At 41.5% G+C, this 22,791-nt stretch overlaps 2 protein-coding genes across 2 annotated transcripts in view; one reads left to right on the top strand and one right to left on the bottom strand.

The window, feature by feature from the left end:
- Positions 1-709: 709 nt before the first annotated feature.
- Positions 710-9,400, bottom strand: ccndbp1 (cyclin D-type binding-protein 1). The gene is made up of 11 exons (XM_072432240.1): positions 9,229-9,400; positions 9,053-9,112; positions 8,130-8,209; positions 7,879-7,960; positions 7,204-7,300; positions 7,032-7,105; positions 6,877-6,953; positions 5,363-5,622; positions 2,824-2,884; positions 2,703-2,749; positions 710-954 (listed from the first exon to the last, which is right to left on the bottom strand). Exons 1-11 carry the CDS (start codon positions 9,314-9,316, stop codon positions 846-848), a joined length of 1,035 nt encoding a protein of 344 aa, XP_072288341.1. The 5' UTR covers positions 9,317-9,400; the 3' UTR covers positions 710-845.
- Positions 9,401-22,561: 13,161 nt separating this feature from the next.
- The window catches only part of pmepa1 (prostate transmembrane protein, androgen induced 1), a 45,052-nt gene continuing 44,822 nt past the window's right edge, over positions 22,562-22,791 (top strand). Inside the window, exon 1 of the mRNA XM_072432239.1 lies at positions 22,562-22,706. Coding sequence (XP_072288340.1) covers positions 22,610-22,706 — 97 coding nt within the window. The 5' untranslated portion in view covers positions 22,562-22,609. The remainder of the gene's footprint in view (positions 22,707-22,791) is intronic.

Genomic DNA, 22,791 nt, shown 5'->3' with positions numbered 1-22,791 from the left:
TGACACAGAGGAAGAAGAATTCAATGGATTTAGTGATTTGGGGTAAAACTGATGCTTTGGTAAACTTGTTAGCATGTTCTTTATGCTATAGTTATCTGAATAACTGTTAATATGTTACGTTAACATACCAGACACTTACCACAGTTCTGTCTGTGCCTCATGTAGCTGAAGGTGTTAGCGTTAGCATACGTACACCTATTCACCATGTTCTCTAATCTGTTATTTTAAACTGCATTTCAAGATTAAATGTCTGTTCTTGGTCTTGGATTTGATCAAATAATTTCCCCCAAAATATGCGACTTATATATGTTTTTTTCTTCTCTATTCAGCATTTTTTGGCTGGTACGACTTATAGTCTAGTATAGTAAATATTAATATAATTTTGCCATTTTGCCACTCATTCAAACAGCTTCATCAGATTTTTATTTATTTATCTAACTATTAGTTAATGTTCTATGGAAGCATATTTCAACTTTTATTTGGTTTAAAAGTCTCAATGTACAATAGAAATAATCGCTCTAATTGGCTGTTTAAAAGATGGCAATTACATGTGTACCGACTTGTTTCAGACAGTGTAAGTTAGAATTATAGGTCCTGCTTCCACTTCACAATAACAGTTTTCAGCCTTTGCAGAGCTCCAGAGTCAATGTTTAAGTCACTAAATCAGTCACAACAAAGAGGAAAAGCAACTGCGCCAATAATGGGAGAGATGATACGGCCCAAGTCTGTCCGTAAGTAACGTTTATTCAGTGGAATACATTTCTGTTACATGTGAATAGAACAAATCCTTTAGCGCGATCGATTAAAAGTCCGTATTTGTAATAATAATAATCATGTGTTGAGTCCTATGTCTCCTGTTGCATGAGGTCCTTGGCTTTCTGCAGGTTGTGGTCCACGGCGTTGTCTAAAAACTGCACCCAGGTCAGCTCGGACTCTCCGCAGACGTGACTGGACCTGAACATACAAATGAGACAAAAAAGTAGAAAAATTAAGTTTGAACGATCACTTAAACCTTACTTGTGCAAAATTGTAGAATGATCACATAAATATGTACATTTATTTTGCTCTTACTGGGGGTTTAGTTAAAAAAAAAAAGGAGAAAGATTTATAGTATTTTATTGTATTGTAATAGTGATATTTTATTTAGATTCTAATTTTCAACAAGTCTATTCTTATTTTTCAATTACTTATTTTTTCCTGTTTTTTTAATGTCTTATCACTTTTTGTCTTTTTTTAAGATTTATTTTTTTTCTGATCACATTTTTTCTCTCTTTTTTAGATTTATTTCTATCACCTTTTTAGGTTTCTTATTTTTTGATCACTTTTTTAAAATTTATTTTAAACACTTATTTTTGTCTCTTTTTAAAAATATTTCTTATTTTTTGATCACTTCTATTTTCTTCTGCTGCTGTAACAAACATCATTTCCACTTGGGGATGAATCAAAGTGCTTCTGATTCTGACGCCACTGAACAAACATTAATAACTGGAGCTTTCTAGAAAAATACAGAAAACAAAGAGGAAAAGAAGAAAACAAAACTGCAACTTCCTTTACAACACAACAGTTCCAACTCCGACAGGCAGAGGGCAGCAGTATTTCATCATTCAAACTACAAAGAAAGGCTTTTAGTGATTGAGAGAAGAACAGGGATGTCACGCACAATATCACATTTTAGTGTTAGGATTATTAATTATGAGAAGAAACACCACAACTGTGTGATTATTCAGGATTATTCAGGATTATTCAGGATTATTCAGGATTATTCAGGATTATAGACGCCATTATCAAACAAACAAATCCATTGAGAATTTCGAATCCATTATTAACCACATACGGATGAAATATGGCGACCGGAGGCTTCTGGATAAAGAATACTTAATAAACTGTCTGTAAATTCATTCTTTCTTTTTTGACATTTTTGATTTAACAATGGCACTTTTTGTATGCGTTTCAGAGTCGCACCAGCCAAAAAATGCATAATAGAGAAGAAAAAAACATGGTTGCATGCATGGTATAAGTTGCACCGGAGAATGAAATGCAGTTGACGGAAACTTAAAGGGCGTATGACAGGTTTTTATGATTTGTCTAATTTTGACTTTATTTTGTGTGTTTATACCTGTTGTATGTATAAATTATAGTTTTACACCAACCGAGCAGGTATTTGTGGAGAAAACGGTGACAGGAAAATGATAGGAAGTGACATCATAATCATTCCAGTCAAAGTTTATGCAGAATTTACACAGAATAAACTACTTTTTTCACACTCTAAACATTAATTCAACAAAATAAAGTCGCTCTCATATATATTTTTTTGTCAAATAAAAATAATGTTGAGATTAGATCAGTTTTGGCCCAGTGTTTGCTGGGTAATTTCCTCGTGTGATGTCATCAATTACAAACAGGAAGTGAAATTATAAATCTAAAAAATGTGCTATTCTCTGACAACATTTTATAGTTGTATTTTATATTCTTATAGTTGTATTGTATAGTTTTATTTATATTTATCTGTGCTGCATTTTATCTTAATAAGTCTTACGACCTGTAGGGGGCGCTTTAAGCATTTCACTGTCTGTTCATGGCGTCGGTGCTAAAACGGCGACATTCTTCTGACAATAATCGCGGCACTAAACGTTAATATAAGTCTACAATCGACTGGAGATTTCAGGAGAACACGTCACACAAAACTAAAAAGCAGACGTTACCTGATGATGTGAAGCACCTTCTTTAAAACGGAGGCCAGTTTGGAAGCCTGCGAGGAAACAAACGTCACGCCCGTTACTCTGTGCGCCCGTGATTAACGTGACGTGCGGCGGAGGGACTTACGTTGTTCTCGACCCCGTTGTAGTCCATGGGAGGGTAGAGACAGAGGGCCAGGTCGTCCACACTGTGCGTTTACAACAGAGAAGAGCACAACGCTGAGAAAACACATTTGTGGACTCAAACCAAATGAAAAAGGGGAAAAAGAGAGTTATTTCCTCATGTTGGTGGATTTGAACGGTCAATTTCATTATTTTTCTCATTCAAAATACATAAAATTGGCTTCCGATAATCATTCTGTGAACAGGAACGGGAACCTAGGCTTTTAATTTGCGCAATTCAACACAAAAATATAGTAAAATGTTGTCTTCCTCTACAGTCTGTCAGTAAAAGGTTTGAAGCAGAGAATTGTCAGCGTTAAATTGTAAATCTGAAGTGGTGTTTGGAGCCGTTTGGTGCGTTTATACCTGTCGTAAATATAAATGATAAGTTTACGTCAAACAAGTAGCGATTTGTCGAGAAAATGACAGGAAGTGACATCACACACCATCCAAAGTCTATGCATAGTTTACACAAAAGAAACAACCTTTGACCTTCTGAACATTAGATCATCCAATGTGTGACATTAGATGTGTTTTGGCCTAGTGGTTGCTAGGTAATTTTTTAGTCATTCGTTTATTCATTTTCTACAGCTTGTTCCTGTTCGGGGTCACGGGAGCCTATCCCAGTGACTATGGGCTGTAGGCGGGGCACACCCTGGACAGGGGCCAGCTTGTCGTTGCCTGAACGCGCCCCAAAACAAAACCAACCAGAATCCTGTCCTGACTCGTCCTGGCTCACATTAGGCCCTGGCAGCAGTGACGCCATCAGAAACTGCGAAAGGAAACTGAGTCACGGACGCCCATGCCCTCAGACGCCCGTGCCCTCAGACGCCCGTGCCCTCAGACGCCCGTGCCCTCAGACGCCCGTGCCCTAAGACGCCCGTGCCCTAAGACGCCCGTGCCCTAAGACGCCCGTGCCCTAAGACGCCCGTGCCCTAAGACGCCCGTGCCCTAAGACGCCCGTGCCCTCAGACGCCTGTGCCCTCAGACGCCTGTGCCCTCAGACGCCCGTGCCCTAAGACGCCCGTGCCCTAAGACGCCCGTGCCCTAAGACGCCCGTGCCCTAAGACGCCCGTGCCCTCAGACGCCCGTGCCCTCAGACGCCCGTGCCCTAAGACGCCCGTGCCCTAAGACGCCCGTGCCCTAAGACGCCCGTGCCCTAAGACGCCCGTGCCCTCAGACGCCCGTGCCCTAAGACGCCCGTGCCCTAAGACGCCCGTGCCCTAAGACGCCCGTGCCCTAAGACGCCCGTGCCCTAAGACGCCTGTGCCCTCAGACGCCCGTGCCCTCAGACGCCCGTGCCCTAAGACGCCTGTGCCCTAAGACGCCTGTGCCCTAAGACGCCCGTGCCCTAAGACGCCCGTGCCCTCAGACGCCTGTGCCCTCAGACGCCTGTGCGCCCGTGCCCTCAAGACGCCTGTGCCCTCAGACGCCTGTGCCCTAAGACGCCTGTGCCCTCAGACGCCTGTGCCCTCAGACGCCTGTGCCCTCAGACGCCTGTGCGCCCGTGCCCCAAGACGCCTGTGCTCTCAGACGCCTGTGCCCTCAGACGCCTGTGCCCTCAGACGCCTGTGCCCTCAGACGCCTGTGCCCTAAGACGCCTGTGCCCTCAGACGCCTGTGCCCTCAGACGCCTGTGCCCTCAGACGCCTGTGCCCTCAGACGCCTGTGCCCTCAGACACCTGTGCCCTAAGACACCTGTGCCCTCAGACACCTGTGCCCTCAGACGCCTGTGCCCTCAGACGCCTGTGCCCTCAGACGCCTGTGCCCTCAGACGCCTGTGCCCTCAGACGCCTGTGCCCTAAGACGCCTGTGCCCTAAGACGCCTGTGCCCTCAGACGCCTGTGCCCTCAGACGCCTGTGCCCTCAGACGCCTGTGCCCTCAGACGCCTGTGCCCTAAGACGCCTGTGCCCTAAGACACCTGTGCCCTCAGACACCTGTGCCCTCAGATGCCTGTGCGCCTGTGCCCTCAAGAGGCCCGTGCCCTCACGTCCCCTCAGAGGCCCGTCCCCTCACGTCCCCTCAGAGGCCCGTCCCCTCACGTCCCCTCAGAGGCCCGTCCCCTCATGACCACTCACGTCCCCTCAGAGACCCGTCGCTTCAGAGGCCCGTCCCCTCATGTTCCCTCAGACGCCCGTGCCCTCACGTCCCATCAGAGGCCCGTCCCCTCATGACCCCTCACGTCCCCTCAGAGGCCCGTCCCCTCATGTCCCCTCAGACGCCCAACCCCTCATGTCCTCTCACGTCCCCTCAGACGCCCGTGCCCTCACGTCCCCTCATGACCCCTCACGTCCCCTCAGAGGCCCGTCCCCTCATGTCCCCTCAGACACCCAACCCCTCATGTCCTCTCACGTCCCCAGACGCCCGTGCCCTCACGTCCCCTCAGAGGCCCGTGCCCTCAAGACGCCCATGAGCCTGTGAGCGCAGTGTGCGAGCGCCGCGTGTGAGTGTGTGCAGCGTGTGAGCGCATGCAGCGCGTGCAGCGTGTGCCGCACGCTCTTTACCCGGGGCTGATGTCTTTGGAGATGTCGGCGAGGTCGTCGAGCTGGGCCAGCCTCTGAGCGCTGCTCACGTCTGCGTGCGCCCTCACAGCCGACGTCAGCTTCCTCAGACACGCCGCCGACGCCTTCATCAAACCCTGGCACGGACCGATCACGCGCCGGTCCTGCTCTGACCAATAGGTGTCCTGGTTTCCCCGAGGTTCCGCCCCCTCGATGACATCATCCAGGACATCGCCAAAAGGGTCGTGGGCTTCGGACAGAGCCTGGGAAAGCAGCAGCAGGCTTTTGTGTGAAGCGGGAAATGATGTACATATAACTGTCAAGAAGCAAGGACGCCACCTGCTGGTGCTATGAGGAGGGAAGCAGCTTAAATCAGGCTAAAACAATAGTCTTTAGCCTTAAAGTTAAAGTGAGGGCCATTTGAGGTTCAGAACATCAAGAACAAGTCTGATGAAGATGCATGGATTAATAAAACAAAAAGTGCACATATATATAAATAAAAAGAGTCAACTGATATGACTTTTATGAGGAACCATTAAAATATTGAAATAGGGCTGATTTTTCAAACTATTGCAGGTAAAATTGCAATATATGTTTAAAAAGTAGTAATACCCTGTTCAGAGTGTATGTAAACAACTCTTGGAACAGGAGACAGAAATATAGTTGGCTCTGTGCACAGAGTATCAGTTGGCTATTTATTTTTAAATTGGCGAGTTCAGAGTTAGCTTGAGCACTTCCTGTCTAATTCCATCTCCAAGTCAGTCTAAGAAGAATAAATACTATAAGATTAGGCAGTGAACGGTGAGTTGTGGTGGATGTCTATGACATGTAAAAGACTTCACAAAACAACAAACGCTTCAACAAAAGAACACTTAAAAAACATTGAATTTTTTTGATAAACCAATCCATGAATCCCATGAATGTCAGAACATATTTGTAGAGGACATTTTAATAGCTAATATTTATTAGCCTTTGCCATCTGATAATTGCATCAACTCAAATTGTTATTTAGATTCAGTTGCAACATATTGTGCTCTACATTAAAACGTGCCGTTCTTGTGTTGTGTAGATGTCACGATGTTTTTAGAGTTTTAGAATTTCACAATTATCATGTAAGATTTAATAATGAATGTAATATTTTATTGTCAAACTGTTGTGTGTCTCTATATTTTTGGTACATTATTGTCCAGCATAACGTTATTAGCATGTCGTAATCTACAGCAGTATTTAGGGGCCATTCAGATCTAACTCTGCTCTGGTGTCACTCTCGTGTGATCGAGTGCTTTTTCATAGTTTGTGATGTTTGGACGCTAATGCAAACCCTTCCATTTCAAATGTAGTGGAGCTAATGTTTGGAACGCCATCAGCCTGTTGCTATATATGTATATAAGCGTAGAAGGTAAATAGAACCTTTAAGCAAGAGGTAGTAATGCTCTGCCTGGCTGGTACGTGCAAAACTAGTTGTACTTTAAACATTAGAACTCGGGTTTGAGGTTAAAAAAACAACAAGCTCATACCTCCTCAATTTCTTCGATAGCGTCTTTGATGATTCCTAATTCTCCAGACAGAACCCCCAACAGCGCCGCTTTGTTATCTGTGGACATGTGCAAAACAAACACGATGAGCGGTCAGACATTTCACCAACTACTTCGAATCTTTCAAAAGTCCAGACCTTTAGGCAGCGACGTAAAGCGATCGCAGGCCGACCACACGGTCCCTGTGGAGGTCAGCTGGTCCTGGCTCAGACTGAAGGAGGACAACTGGATCAACTACAGGGAATCTGGCTAATACTGCACAACTAGCTGATTGTACATAGTAATATTTGACCCGTGTCCTGTGCGTACCTCTCCAGCGGCGTCGTGATAATGACGTCCAGGAGCTGAGTGAGTCCTTCTAACACGTCCACTGTGGAATCTCGGACCTGGCGCCTCAAAGTCACACCTTCAAACAAAATATATATTTATTTAAGTGTTGCGTTATTGCTTTATATTACTGAATCTTTTCCGCTTCCAAAATCACACCAAAAAAGTATTACACAGAAAACTGAGCTACTTAAAAAAAAAAAAAAATGTTCTAGAGTGAGTTACTTGTGTCAAAAACACTTAATAAAGGTGTTGGCATAATTATAATTGCACGTTTATATCTACTTTAAACCTAAAAAAAAACACATAAGAATGCTGTAATGCTGTAGTCCAGAGTGTGACATGAAGAATCAACACATCTGTCTTTTTTTTCCTAAAAGGCGTGTCACGCTGCAGGACAGAAAAAAGACGTCACACTCTCAAAAGTACCCATTTGGATTCAACAAGCACACTTTTAAAATACATGTTACAACTGGCAGTTTATTTATTTTAGTTTGATTTGGGTATGAAAAAAAAATATGAAAAAAGTGACAGCGCTGAGATTTAACCGAGCAAAAAACAGCAGTACTGGATTATTCTTCTAAATGATTCTACACCTCAAAAACTGCAACGTGTGAATAAATATTGTTGAAAGTTTGATTTGCCCTCAGCTCTGACCTTGACTCTTTGGGAGCCAGTAATAGACGGTGGATAAAGTGAGGACGCTCTTCAAAATGGAGTCGGAAATTCTCTCTCCGTCCTGAAACATAGTCAAAAAAAGAAGGCCAATTTTTTTATTTTTATCACAATTTATTCATAAACCCTAAACTAAAAAAATATTATAAATATAAAAAAAATATTAATTAATTAAAATAAAATATTACATTAAAACTAAAATATATATAAAATAAATAAAGTGTGTTCTGTACCTGTGGTGAGGGCAGAGGAGGTTTGGAATAGGCCAGACTGAGCTTGGTGGCTTCTTGAGACACGGCTTTCACAGCTTGGTCTATAATGTGAAAATAATTCAATTAATAATGTTATTTTTTCTCATAAAGTCCATGTTACATACATGGACTTTATTAAGATGATTAAGAGTTCTTCTATTAAGAGTGTTTTTTAAACTTCCTATAAGTTCTGCCCTTTCCTCTGTATCTACCTGCGTTGCAACAACAACATTTCCCCATGTGTGGACAATAAAAGAATATCTTATCTTATTAAAGTTGCAATATGTAACACCAGAAAATTGTCAGAGGGAATCCATCGTTACAACAAAAATAAGCAACAAATCTGAATTTTCAGGGTAGATTTTTCAGTTAGCTATAGTTTTCATTACAAAAGATGGAGAAAATGAAAAGATTCTAATATATGTTAAGAGTTAATTTGCAAAAACAGATAAGTGTCATTTAAAAAAGTCATTAGAGGCTTGCAAGTTAAGCCAAAAAGTAACTCCATGCCTCCTTGATAAAATCCACTTGACGACATTATCATTGATCATATCTGTCGAGATGGTAACAAAAAGGAAAACATTATGACAAATGCTCCAAACAGAGATCTGCAATTTGACTCTTGATTTGAGCTTCATAAAAAGTACAATTTGTGGTCAAGAATGTAATACATCTGAAGATAACCTTTCAGTAAGAATTTGTCCAGTAAAGCGTTACACTCCGGATTCTGCTTGTATCAAACATGCTTCATCTACTACACAAATAAAAACATAAATATTGTAAAAATCCAATTGGAAATGTGTTTAAACCAGGCTCAGATATCAGTCACATGGTTTTCACTTGACAAACCCACCACCTACTTCAGAGTACACGTCCAAATATAATAATGAATGTACAATACTAACTCAGAGTGTCCCAGAAGTTGGAGAGGTTGAACTCGGCTTCATCCTCGTTTGACTCTCCATCTGCAAACAACAATTCAGAGCGATTATTCACAAGTTTAACGCATCTGAGAAACGTAGCAGGCTAACGTCGCATTTCATGATAACGACATTAGTGTTTAACGATTCAGACATTTTACCTCTGACTTTGTCTTTTATGCACTGGATGGAGTTGAGCAGGTTCCGTAAAGTCACGCACAAGTCGCTGTCATTGTTTTGGACACTCATTTTGATAGAGTTTGTGCAAATAATCCGAGCGGCGGCATTAGCGGCATGTGGCGTGTTGTGGAACTGTAGAGGAGCGGAAGTGCAGCAGGGGACAGGTTTAGCGGAAGGACAACATCCGGTGAAGAATTGTTTTGGCCACTCTCGCTCTCTGCTGGTTAAAAAACGGTATTTCAGGCAGAACAGAGTATGCTGTACATTAAAATTTTGACTGTTAGAATTTGTTCAGTTGTACAAAATGCACTCTTATGAGCTTTGGACCGTGTTATACATAATAGTTTTCCCTCATCGTTAAAGGAGACCTATGCTTTTCCCCCCAGGTTCTTTAGTATTGAATTTATAACATAAGTAAGATCTTCATTTTACATTTTGTTCATTGTAAATCCCAATATTGATAAAAACTGGCTTGATAATAGAATCACATGCATCGACTTCCTTCTCAAAACTGTAGAACTGATAAGCCCCGCCTCTACATAGTGACATTTAATCGTAACAAGAAGCAGATTGTCATTAACGTGTTTTATTTTTGAAAAGTGGCCACATTTATGGTGTTTTCATATATCACGCGAGTCTTTAATTTTCAAATAATCACAGCTAAGTACAGGGATATGGGCGGTAGGTGAAAACAGGAATTATCTGAGCGGTCGAGCCTTAGTTGCAGGAAAATACAGGATTAACTCGAAAACACTGTCGTAACAGGATTAAACGATAATTAAAGTTTATTTATTCTGTCCTTTAATCAGAGTTTGATTTGGACTGATTCGTACATGTTTGAGTAATAGTATTGTAACTGTATTGCCCTGAATTCAAGACTAAGGTGCTTCGGTGTGTGTCCTTTTTCATCTATTTGAATTTGAAAATGTAAGACTCTAGTTCATACATTACATACATAAAGTTCAAAAAAATGTCACAGAGCCATTATTCAACATAAAAACATGTAACAAGTAACAATTAACTGCTTTCTGTGGTGAAATATCACTATGCAGATTTTTTTAAACATTTTATTTCAATGGTAAGAACTTGGGGGGGAAATAAATAAATAAAAATCGGGGGAAATCAACACATTTAAAACTTTAAAACTAATAACAATTATGCCAACCACAGATCTTGTAATGCATGATACAAAACACAATACTAAATCTTTGGAATGGGCAAAAGTCTTCTAATATCACTTATAAACAGGAAGATTAAACCCATGAATACTTTAAGCACGAGATGCCATGAAGATACTGTAATAAGGAATGGGATATGACAAAATGTGCAATGTGCAAATTAAAAAAAGGCTAGTTTCTTACATTTCATATATTTATGGGAAGACACCACCCGCCTCACCCGCCTCACCCGCCTCACCCGTCCCACCCGCCCCATCTGCCCCTCAGTGTGCAGGTCAGCTACAAGAACTCAGAAGACTGTGACTCCGATACCTAAAAACATGTTTGTACTGTTTCCATTGGCGGTTTAGGGGAGAAAAGACAGATTTATAGTATTTTATGTTTACTGTGGTACTGATTTTAAAATGTAGTGTCTTTATATGAAAACTTTATTTCTTAAGCTTGTCGGCTCCAAATCTTTAACTAAAATAATTTCCCGTTGGAGATGAATAAACAGAATTCTGATTCGGATTATTTTACACTATAAGATTTTTTTTCCATTTTTTTTTTTTTTCATGCATGATATTTTAATAAGTTAATACAATAATTGCCCTACTTTCCAAACCAGGGATAAAAGACCAAAAATATGATTAAAACAAGAAAGCATAATAGCTATAGTTAATAATACATGCCAAAGAAACACCAGTAAATTGTATAGGAAGACAACAAATGTTGGGAAAAACTGACCTTTCAGCTTTAAGTTTTATACATCACACAGATAATTCAACAAAACGAGTGGTGAAAGTGCATAATTTTAATGTCACGTCGGGCAAAGAGAGCGACGTGTCTTTCCCTCAGTGAAAGTGCATAGTTTTTCTCTTTTCTTTTTCGTCCTCCTCACAAACGAGGACGGACTCCGCTGTCTCCTCAGACCTCGTTATGAATTGTCGGCGGGTCTGATGTGTCTGAGGCGAGAGTCTAGACAAAGCATTACATTAAAGCACACACAGGGGAAGGGTCCAAACACACGCCGACAATAAACAAAACCAGCACTTAACGTTAAATTAGACCACCACTGTGAACGCATTGGGCCGTGTGATATTAGCTCTCTAAAGAATTGTATTTATATCTATTACCTGCTGGTATTTCACTGTGTTCCGTCTACAAAATAGCATATATAGAGAGCGGGAAATATGAATCTTTTGATATTTGTTAACTATTCGATAACTTATTTTTAATGCTTTTGTTACTCTCCGTTTGGTCTGATCTTGTGCCTTGTGTTCTAAAAAAACAAAAAAAGGACATATACCGCTCGCCAGCTGCAGGGTTGTGAGTTCGAATCCGGCTCCGACAGTTTCCTGCATGTCCTTCCCTCTCTCATCCCCATTTCTGGCTGCAATGTCCTTGAAAAAGTTAAAGGTACCGGTAGAACAATTAAGAACCTGTTTATTTCAATAATTGCCAGTATAAAAAGGCCTTAAAGATTTAAAAAATAGCCTAATGATGTTGTAAAATAATGTTCTACACTCCTCCAGAGTTTCAGTGACGTGCGTTCAGGGGAGGCAGGGGAGGCAGTGCCTCACCTGTCAATCTTGGGGGGAAAAACTTTAAATAAAAATATTATAAACAATATTAATATTTTGTCATCTGGTATGTATTACAAACCCCCTTTCCGTTTGAATCCAATATTGAACAATATTTTTTCAAATAAGAATGTCAAAATGTTCAGATGTTTGTTTCAGATACAGGAAGGAGGCAGCACCTGCTCTGCCTCTGGACACACACACACTCCTCACAAACTGAGCTGGTGCAATGCAAATGATGTGTCGCTCTCTCCCTCTGTGTAACAAATAAAACACCCTGACGATGTGCTCTGAGCTTCCATATTCTAGATAATGTATGAAATGTATTTCTGAAGTGTGTTTTAGGCTCACAGATTCATTATAAAACCGCAGTAAAAGTTCACTCAGCGAGGCATCAGTACGTGTGCCTCATGGAGGAGGGAGCTCCTGAGCCCGGCCGTGTGTGGACAGGTCTCTATCTTCTTCCTTATTATTTTGTGTGTAGAATCTGGACAATATGGACGATTACATTTCCAAGTAAACGTTTCGCAAATCTGGATTTTCAATCAAAACAAGAGGTTATAACTAAAGCTAATCCTACCGGAGTTGAACGAGTTGCTTCAGACGGATTGATATCTCTAAAAACGCTAAGTGCAGTTACACTACACTTAGCCTGGCGGTCAGAGACACGGCCTTGAGTTCAAGAGATTCTGGAATTGACTCCCACTTGCCCTGAAATTTTTTTTGTGTTCAAACTTTTGAAATTTATAGATTGCTCAGTCTAGCTTGTTTTGGGATGAGTTATGTCAGTCAGAGATGAACGGAGGGAATGGTTCTTTAACATTTTTGATAACATCAGTTCAGATTAAAGATCAGATTAAAGTCAGGTTTGATCATTTTGCTGAGCGAGCTTTCCTTGGTTTAAACTTTAGTGGATTGACCAAAGTTTGAATCTCACTCTTTAAAGGCCTGCACCCATTTTTTTTAACAAGTTGAATCTGTTTCGTCCCAGTAAGAATGAATTAAAAACGCATCTCTTTGTGTGAAAGACCACAGCGCTTTCTGGCTTTTATCCACGCAAAGCAGGATTAGCATGCTAATGTATGCTAGCTTCACCACTGAGTGCTCAGAGATGTGTGAAAAGTGCTCATTAACTCTTCGAGGTGAATATTTGGGATGCTCAGAAGGCGTTATGTCAGTGAAAGTTCTGTTTTTATCACGTATTAAGACAGTAACGTGTACAAATCCATCGGGTGAAGCAGAAAAAGATGAGACTAGCAAAAAACACAGAGGGAAAAACAAATGAAAAGACAATGTTTTTTGTTGTTGTTTTTTTTTAAATCAAGACTTTTCAACTAATGTCCAATAGTCATTTTCAATCTGAAGTTCCCTGGCTGAGATGCTGGAAATGTAGGGCTCGTTCACACTTGCCCTGATTTGCCCTTGTTTTAATTTGGTCCTGGTTCTAGCCCATTCCAGTCTGAATATAGACCTGATTCGATCCTGTTCTAGTCCGTGTTTAGTTTTGGGTCTAGTCCCTGTGTTGATGTGGTGATTCTGCCCTGAGCTAAAATAGTCCTAGTTACTGCCTGGAACTGCACTACTTTGGTTACTACTAAGGTCGGTTTGAGATTGGTTCAGTTCAATACAAAGGACGAGTTGCGTCTTCGGCGGGTCACATCCATCACATCTCTACCTCGCCTGAAACAAGTAGAAAAAACCCTCTAAACTCTCGACATATAATGGTTCTTCTTTCAGACAAACAGCGCAACAAGATTTAGAATCCAATTGAGACTGTCTAGACAAGAGCCTCAGACTGATAAAAAACATTTCGAATCATTCGGCGTATTCTCTGGACAGTTGTTTTGTCTGGGTCGGTTAGTGTCATGTTTTTTTTGGAGCGGTTCCTCCTCCCCCTCTTCCTCCTCCTCCCCCTCTTCATCCCCCTCTCCCAGACGCAGTAATAGGCTCAGCACTTCTCTGTCTGCCGGCCATGAAACCAGGTTTTAAATGAACAATTCAGACGATTCGACGTCCTTCCCGACCCATTAATCTGCAAGTTGTCTGCAAATACATAAGGCACGCGGTAGGAGGGCTCGAGACGGATTTCCCTTTTAAATGCAACCTTTTCCGAGCCAGGTTTCCATGGGAGCAGCGCGGCGCAGTGGCGGTCAGGTCCTGTGGCGTTCCCCGCTGCGCAGAGTGACCCGCGCCACCCTGCTGGCACACGCTCAGCTCCCGGAATCACTTGGGCGCGAGACGATTGGACAAGAGAGAAGAACAGAGAACGCAGACAAAAGTGAAGGCAAAAGGGCAAAAAGCAGGTGTAAAAACGAAATAATAATACTTTGATGATGCTAACTTCTTTTAGCATCAGCGGTTGCCTGTTTATCGACGCACGGCACTCACGTCGAGAGGGAAAATAGTAAACTTCCAGTGCGTAATGCATCAAAATCCGGCCCCAGTGTCGTGAGTTTGAATCCCGACTCTGACTGTTTGCTGCATGTCCTCCCGTCTCTCTATCCCCCCCTTTCGCTCTCATCTGTCCTGTCCAATAAAGCCAACGGGCCAAAGAAGAAAATATAGAGAAGTTAAATAAATGCTAATAAACTGAGGATGAAACGGAAGTTGTTTCTTGCTTTTCCACGTCTCACAGCGTCGCAAACTTGGAATCATGAAACCGTTTTGTGAATCGCTGAGACGCCGGCCTCATGATGGAAAGTATAATTCAGGCACGATTTATATTTGATCTATTGAGATGTGTGTTGTGTTTAGGTGACATCCTGCGAGACGGACCCTCTGCACAGAAACGAAGAGAAGCAGCCGGAGACGCCACAGAGTGAACAGGTTCTGGAGGGAAAAGGACCGGTCGAAACGTGGCTTTTGTGTCCTGAGGTTAAGGTTTACTTTGTTGTTCACTCTTCCTCTGCATTCCAAGTAACTGCTGCACTGGGGAGTTGAATCTGCCGACCCTGAGCTATGGCTTAGTCAAAACTACCTTCAGGATTGTACTTGTTGCACATGTTTTCGGTTGCTGGGGGAAACCGGAGCACCGGGACCGACAGGGAACCGTCTGCCACGAGGCGAGAAGATGGGATGTGATGTGTTTTGGATACTTCTTGTGCTCCGATGGTGTTATTAATTAACACGTTTGTTTCTCAGATCTTTCCAGGCAAAACGTGGTGATTTCTGTTCATTCACAGACACATGTTTTGTGTGCGTTACTCAACAAAAAGATAGCTCATGCTTTGTTACAAATTCATAGCGTAAAACACATACTTTGAAGACGTACAACTACAGTAGGTGGCGGTAAATGCACCTTTTTCAGTTGCCATTAAAGGTACCACAGCAACAGCAAATTAGTCATGTTAAAAAAGATCATAAATGACTATTATGTTCCATACTAGAGGATATATATTTTGAACAATTTGAATTTAACTTTTCTTAGGAATTAAAGCTGTCATACTGCAGGATGTTAAATTGCTGCAAGTTTTTCAGATGGACTTGTAAATAGTACAATTATGACATTTATTTTTTTTGATCCCGGAGCTTGTTCAGGAGCATAAATGACAGAAGGTTTTTGTGTAACTGTCTTTTAAATGTGTGTTTTTCACGTCACGAGGAAAGGACACTCTTTGGATTTACAGCTTCTTGTATATTTTTTAGCTTTAAGTTGAGAAGAAGACGTGATTTTAGTAAATAACTGTGTACAAACTGCAAACAGTGACTCATTCCAAAAAAAAACATTCATTCAATTTTAGTGTTTCAGTCTTAAATACAAAGGAATGACGCACAACTTCACGTAGCTTAAATGTGGAGGAAGAAACACATCATTTAGCAAGTTACAAATGAAAACGTCATGTACCCAATTATTTAATTTAGCATGTTGTTGCCCTTTTCCCTCGTCTCCCACTTATTTAAAGAATGTCCCCTTTTGTTAAATTTCTGCCACATGAATTAAAAAAAAATAACACAAAGTGAGATTTGTACAGGAAATGTTTCGCTTTTTTTCTCACAAACAAATCAAAACTTTTTCAGTGCTATTCCCACATCTTACTGCTCGTCCGCGTCCCACCAACATTACCCTCTTTTTCTGTGCTGTTCCACGGTGCGGCTTTAAACGCACACACCCCTAAAGTGGTTCCTATCCAAACTTTGAACCCAAACGCATTGCGAGGAGGAAAGACGAGTTAGCAGAAGTCCAGACAGATTGATAGCGCTGATAATGCGATGTGTTCGAAGCGCTCGGGAGGCATAGTGTTATTGTACAGTCAGACGTTACCTCACTCACACACACACACTCACACGCACACACACACTCACACACACGCACGCACACACACACACACACACACACGCACACACACACACACACACACACAGGAACACTCAGGATATCCAACTGAAGAAGGGGTTTAAGGAAATGCTTGAAACTGTAAAATGGGAATGGAGAAATGGTAGGAAAAAAACAAAAACGTTAAACAATCAAAATGTGTTTCCTGGAACAGTATTTGGATTGATATTCTGGAGATGATTTGACTTCTAGAGGCTGCAACGGGATGAAATTGAATCCTAATTGTACGTCAAGTTTACATTTCAAATTAAAGGTGCACTTTTCAACTTTTTTTTAGTTGAGGGCGCGCCACTGTCTTGTCTGCATGAAGGTGATATTGAGCTCACGGACAGAAAGAAAATAAGTTCATGAGCTGTAACATCGTCATGGAGACAAGCAAAGTGGCGTACCCTTCACCGGAAAAGTTTCAAAGAGCTCCTTTAAGAGTTCAGGGATAGACTCTCTGCGACAAAATGCTTTACACACCACAGAATGTTCAATCGGTTACGTTTATGTGAGAGTTTTTCCCCCAGATACTGTAAAGAGATGTGTCCAGCCGTTTGATTCAATGCATTATGCAACAACATGTGATCGTGCATTAGTGTTAAAAAAACAACTCACATTTCATCATTCGGCTAGTCATTCATTTCTCACGGTGTTGTTCAGTCTAGACGTGCTCCTGAGTGCGTCTGCAGCAGAGAGAAGACGTGGTGTTGCCCTGCAGAGGCAGTGTGTCCTGGACATGTCCTCCAGAGGTGGTGATTGCATTGCCCGTGAGGTGTTGATGACTCTTTGGTGGGTTTTCTGATCCGTCTCTAAACAGCTTGCATAAACAGTGTGTCAAACTGCAGAGGGAGACAATGGCTGCACCACTCTCACGTTACGTTAAAGCAGTGAATACTCCACATTTGTTGTCAAATGTTTTCTGAATCAGAAGGACTTTTATCCGTCCCAAGGATATTCTTTTCATTACAGACAAGCCATAGACCAACAGAAGAAATAAAGTCAAATAAATGAAGAAATAAAAATGTAATATGATTATCACAATAAGAAAAAAAATACTACATTTTCCAAGGAAGTCTTCTTATCTGCTAAACCTGTGAGTCCAGAGTGATACTCACTGTGCTGATGCTCCAGTGACCATACCAGTGTTTTGATAAATATTCAATGTTTATGTGGGATAACCGCCACTTACACTGTACACACAGAGAGACAGACTTTCTTTGTTCATGTTCGTCCTCTGTCCTCCATCTTTTAATGCCACTGTGGAACCTGTGGTCAGGAGCAGTGAGCGGCCACAGTGCAGAGTCCTCACGTCATCTCCAGAGCTTCAGTCTGGATTAGTCATGAGCTGTAGGTTCTGCATGATGTATACTGTAGCTTATTAAGATTGTGAAAGATTTATGGAGATTATTAATACCTGTTTACTTGTTTGGGATTAAGGATGCACATTTTCATATGTTTGTCTACCCGTGAGTTGGAGCCATTAGTGGTCAATAGTCAATTAACCAATTACATTAACACAGTGCTTTTTGTTGTTGTTTTGATCAGATGAGTTATTATAGACCACAATGAACACATTACGAGTAAACGCAGACCAGCAAGACAGATTTTTGAACTCTGCAGAACACGACTGAAAGAAAGCTTCTGTAAATGCCGTATAATTGCACTGTTTAGTCCTTATTATGAATAAATCACTGGAATAAAGATTTACGGAGAAAAGTTGCCAACCTCACCTTAGCTTGAGCAAATAAAAGATCAATCGTTTCCCATCTGAGGCAAAGAGCTGAATAATCCAGTCTGTTTTCTTCCCGAATGTCAGAGCCGAGTTGAATAAACTATGGTATGTATGGTTAATATAAGTCTATAAATACAGCAGTGTCTTTATGAGATAAATCAGCTATTATTGGAGTTTCAGCAAACCTTTATTCACTCAGAGACCTCACAGTAGGCCCTTTTCACCTTAGGCCTGACTGAATCTAAATAAAAAAGATGTGACAGCAGAGAGCAAGATGGACAATCACTGGCAGCTTCTTAAGACGTTTACGTACAATGTAAATATGTCACCGGAGGAAATCTACGTGTTCATAAAAGTGTGTGTTTTTGTCTCAAAGCTAAAGTACATACACTCTCTGGTGGTGCAATTATGTACTACAAGATCAATTAGACAAGGCAAATAATACATGCCAAATATCCGGGCACAATGTTTTAATTTTGTGAGTTAAAATCAGTTAATCCATGAACACTCCTAATTGGGACCCAAGGTTGGTAAGGTTTGCAACTTTAGCAATGTTGGGAAGGTTAGCAAGGTTGTCCAAGGTTAGCAAGGTTGGCAAGGTTGTCCAAGGTTGACAAGGTTAGCAAGAGTAGCAAGGTTGTCCAAGGTTGTCCGAGGTTGTCCAAGGTTGGCAAGGTTAGCAAGAGTAGCAAGGTTGTCCAAGGTTGTCCAAGGTTGTCCAAGGTTGGCAAGGTTAGCAAGAGTAGCAAGGTTGTCAAAGGTTGTCCGAGGTTGTCCAAGGTTGGCAAGGTTAGCAAGAGTAGCAAGGTTGTCCAAGGTTGTCCAAGGTTGGCAAGGTTAGCCAGGTCGACGCGCTCTTCCACCGTCGTCCCATACTCTACTTTCTTTACAGACTCTTTAACTTTTTTGGGGAAAAAAGCAGAGATTTCTGAGTGTTCCAGCCCAGACGGCGTTGCGTCAGCCTTGCAGCGGTGACAGACAGCAGCGGCCCATCTGACTCAGTGCTCCGGTGGCTGCGGTGGAGTCTGCTCCCAGGAAAGAAAAGGCTTTTTACAGGCCAGCTGTGTCCCTCCAAGCCCTCATCAGGAAGCACACCGCAAACATGCAATGTCTGAACCAGGACAAGTCTGCAGACAGCTGGCCCGACGCAAGAAAGACAACCTTGTCATTTATGTTCAGCCCGAAAAAAAAACACACACTTGGATTCTCGCAATATGTGCTTCTTTCAGGCAATTACAGCGTTCACTTACACTGCGTCTATGGCTCCGTCTATATTGGGCTGCCAAAGTATGCGTGTTATTTCAAGTTGAGCGTAAAGTCGTCTGCGATTTTGTCGGGTCGCAATTATGTTTAACTTGCATAAGCATTTTCACACAATTGTGTGAAAGAGTTGTGGAATTTGAGTTCAGACACAAGATGAACGCTGTGGGATTGACTTAAATACATTTACTTGAGTGCCTTCTTTCCTCAGAGTAGTAGTTTGTGAAGACTTAAGCTTCTACTGTATTTCCGGACTATAAGTCGCACCTTTTTTCATAGTTTTAGGCCGGGGTGCGACTTATATGTGATATTATCTTATTGTTATTTTCACACTTGCAACCTTATTTCATACTCCGGTGCAACTTATATATGTTTTTTTCTTCTCTATTATGCATTTTTTGGCTGGTGCGACTTATAGTCCGGAAAATACGGTACTTGAGAAATATATTTGACGCTATTCAAATTGGATTAGTTTAGGAACGTCTGTCAAAGTTGAATTACTGCACAACGTCTTTGTTTTTTCGTGTACATTGTGGGATAAACAATGTCCGTAATGTACTTGTTTTTACGGATTTTATTCTGGAAATGGACTGATAAACAGACGAAAATATGACAAGAACATTTTTAATTCATTCATGTCGTTAGCATTTCTTCTATTTTAGGTTTGTTTTTAGCGTTATGTAGCTGTTCTATTCATATTTCTTATGCCGACACTGCCCCTCGACCCAAACTTTACCCCAAAAAGCACTCGAACTTTCCTAGTCTCTATGCTGCTTCTGCCTCGACACAGGCCTAGAATAACGGGACTCCTTCATATATAGTTTCGATTTGAGCATTTTTCATAAGTTTGAGCATTCTTTATTGTCTAGTTCTTCCAGTTACATACATTTTGTGGACCACTACTTTTTACTTCTAGGCTACTTCAGTAATAAGCCTTTATTTTGAGGTTTTCACACCCTCCGTATGGAATGGTCCAGTAACGCCGTCTGTCCGACACATCATTTTGGCGATATTTGATTTAGATTTCAATTCTAATTTGTCTGCTTTTGCCCACAAGCCTAAACCAGCCTTTTACTATACTTCGATTCACCACACTTATACTTCAAAGGCCACCATAACACAATTATAATTAAACCATAGAGAATTGAGAGAATTTTCTTCAGACCTACGCTTTTAAAAGTCCGCTTATTCAAGATCCTATAGCGCTGACTTGCAAGGAAAGGTGATACAATGGAAATTATTGCAGCTATGGTAACGTATGACCAACTTACAGCTATTTATAGTTATAGTTACTTTACAAGAAGACAATGTTGGTCAAAGTTGTGTTATGGTATGTTTCAGAGTCTGTTTTGTCCATGATATAAGCTCTTTAGACATGACTGTTTACAGGTTTGCTTTTTCTCATTTAGTAGATTGTTACAGACATGAGTCGAATGCAGAGGACTATAATACAGTTAAATTAATCTTCTTAAACTTAAAAAGCTCAGCTGGTTTTACATTCTGGCATCTTTGAGCATCAGTATCTCTGACATGCAGGAGACGATCAGCGAGAGAACATGCTCGTTTATGGTTACATTCACCCTTCTACACGACTGGAACTAAATCCAGAGATAAACCAAGTCCAACAAAGATAAATCTGCAATAAACTGGCATTGAAACATCATCAAACCAGGGAAAAAATGCAGCCTATTAATGTTCATGGCAATATTATTCAGAAAACAAAAATGTGCTGTTGAGTTTTGCCAAGTCAAGTACAAATTTGCTGGTTATATAATTGATCATTTTCAAACACTTTGTATTCAAGGGATTGCCAAGTGTGCCTTTGAAAAATAAGATATATAGTTGACTGATTTACACAGAGACACTAACATTTTTTACTTATGAACTTTCCTATAATGATTTAGGCTCAAATAAAGTTCTACTAGGTAACTTTTCTGAAAGTGGGTCTGCAGTACACTATTAAACTTATCAGGATTTATTAAATTATCTGTGTTTTTATCGCTAAATTGGCTCGCCTTTCTCCAGATCTGACTTGTAACTTGGCTTGGTGTCATTGGTGGGGGACAAGTTACACAGTGCACCTTTAACTATTGCAGGTTTACATTTTGTCTATAATTCTACACTCTACATCACACTATACAAGACTTACGATTTTAACTTGTTGATCCAAAAAGGACTGAGTAGTTACTTCTGGCAATAGTAGTGCTGTCACTAATAATTATTTTAGTAGTCGACAAGTCAGCGATTATTTTTCGATTAATTGACTCGTCAAAACCTTTATTTCTATCAACTTTTGAACCTATTATGGTTTAAATAAAGGTGGAAATATGCTTCTAGATAAAGAATATTCACCAATGATGTGCATTGTATAGGCTTATTTGATTGTATAATTCATTAAAATCTGAAATAGTTTATTATTTTTTGACATCTTGCATGTGTTTTAACGTCTGTATAGTCTAGATAACAATTACAATGATCAAAACACGACTACAATTACTTTAATCAATTATATTTTAAAAGGTTTTTTTTAGGTTTTAGACGATTTTTTGTTTATTCTTAGACTTGGAAACATGAAAAAAACCCTCTTAATATCACACCACAATAAAACTCCCCCTACCATGAAAAACAATCCCAATCCCTCCGCTCTCCTCAGACCAATTCCACTTTTATGCAAATGTGATTAAAAAACCCAAACCGATCCCATTACAACATTTAGCATAATATGGTAATAGTGCGCTACGTGTGTCTGTGACGAGTGCTGAAAGACACCACGAGCCGCCGCGGTTGTAGACAGAGCCAGAGGGCGGAGGGAGCCGGGGCTGAACTCCCCAGAGACAGGAGACCGCGAGCGGGCTGACGGCGCAGGCAGACACCGGTCACTCACTCCAGGCTCCGGCTCCGCGACCCCGGACGGCGACGAGACGCAGAACCGCGGCGCCAAAAACAGCGGCAACAACAAACGGACACCGCGACATGGCGTTAAAGCTCTTCCACAGCTTTTAAACGCCGGCGACTTCATTTTTGTTTTCTGTTTTTTTCGGGTGGAAGGAAGAGGAGGAGAGAGACCCGGGGGCAGGAGGACGGACGGACGTGCGAGGGAAGGGTTGGCCGAAAAGGGGAAGCGTTCTGCGGGGGGAGTTTGGTGCGGGAGCTCGCTGTTTCGCAAGGACCTCCAGCCCAGGGCACCTTTCACTTCACGCCCCCCCCGGGACCCCCGCGTCGTGGTGTCGTCGCCCCGTGTGTGTGTCGAGCTCGCACACTTCTCTGGGGGGGAAAAAAACACAAACTATTCATGTCTTTTAGGACGATTTGATGTTGAACTTGATGGGTGTTTTAAACGCCACGAGCGCCAATGTCTCCTGTACGTGTAACTGCAAGCGCTTCACTTCGCTCCAGAGCATGGAAATCAGTAAGTCACTCACTTTTCTGGTTTTTAATGTTTGTTTCTGCGAATCGTTTCTTGTGCAACTATGTATATGTCAGCAGGACTTGGA

Source organism: Eucyclogobius newberryi, unplaced genomic scaffold, assembly GCF_026437365.1.
Source record: "Eucyclogobius newberryi isolate DKJ021-1_F unplaced genomic scaffold, fEucNew1.0.hap1 SCAF_106, whole genome shotgun sequence".
Classification (NCBI taxonomy): domain Eukaryota; kingdom Metazoa; phylum Chordata; class Actinopteri; order Gobiiformes; family Gobiidae; genus Eucyclogobius; species Eucyclogobius newberryi.
The sequence above is the reverse complement of the archived record's forward strand: the minus strand, read 5'-3'. Positions and strand labels throughout refer to the sequence as shown.

Coding starts and splice junctions, on each gene's coding strand:
- ccndbp1 (XM_072432240.1), bottom strand. CDS start 9,316: ATGAGTGTCCAAAACAATGACAGCGACTTGTGCGTGACTTTACGGAAC. Junction 9,113..9,228: donor CATAAAAGACAAAGTCAGAG/GTAAAATGTCTG, acceptor TGTTGTTTGCAG/ATGGAGAGTCAAACGAGGAT. Junction 7,106..7,203: donor ATCACGACGCCGCTGGAGAG/GTACGCACAGGA, acceptor GTCCTCCTTCAG/TCTGAGCCAGGACCAGCTGA.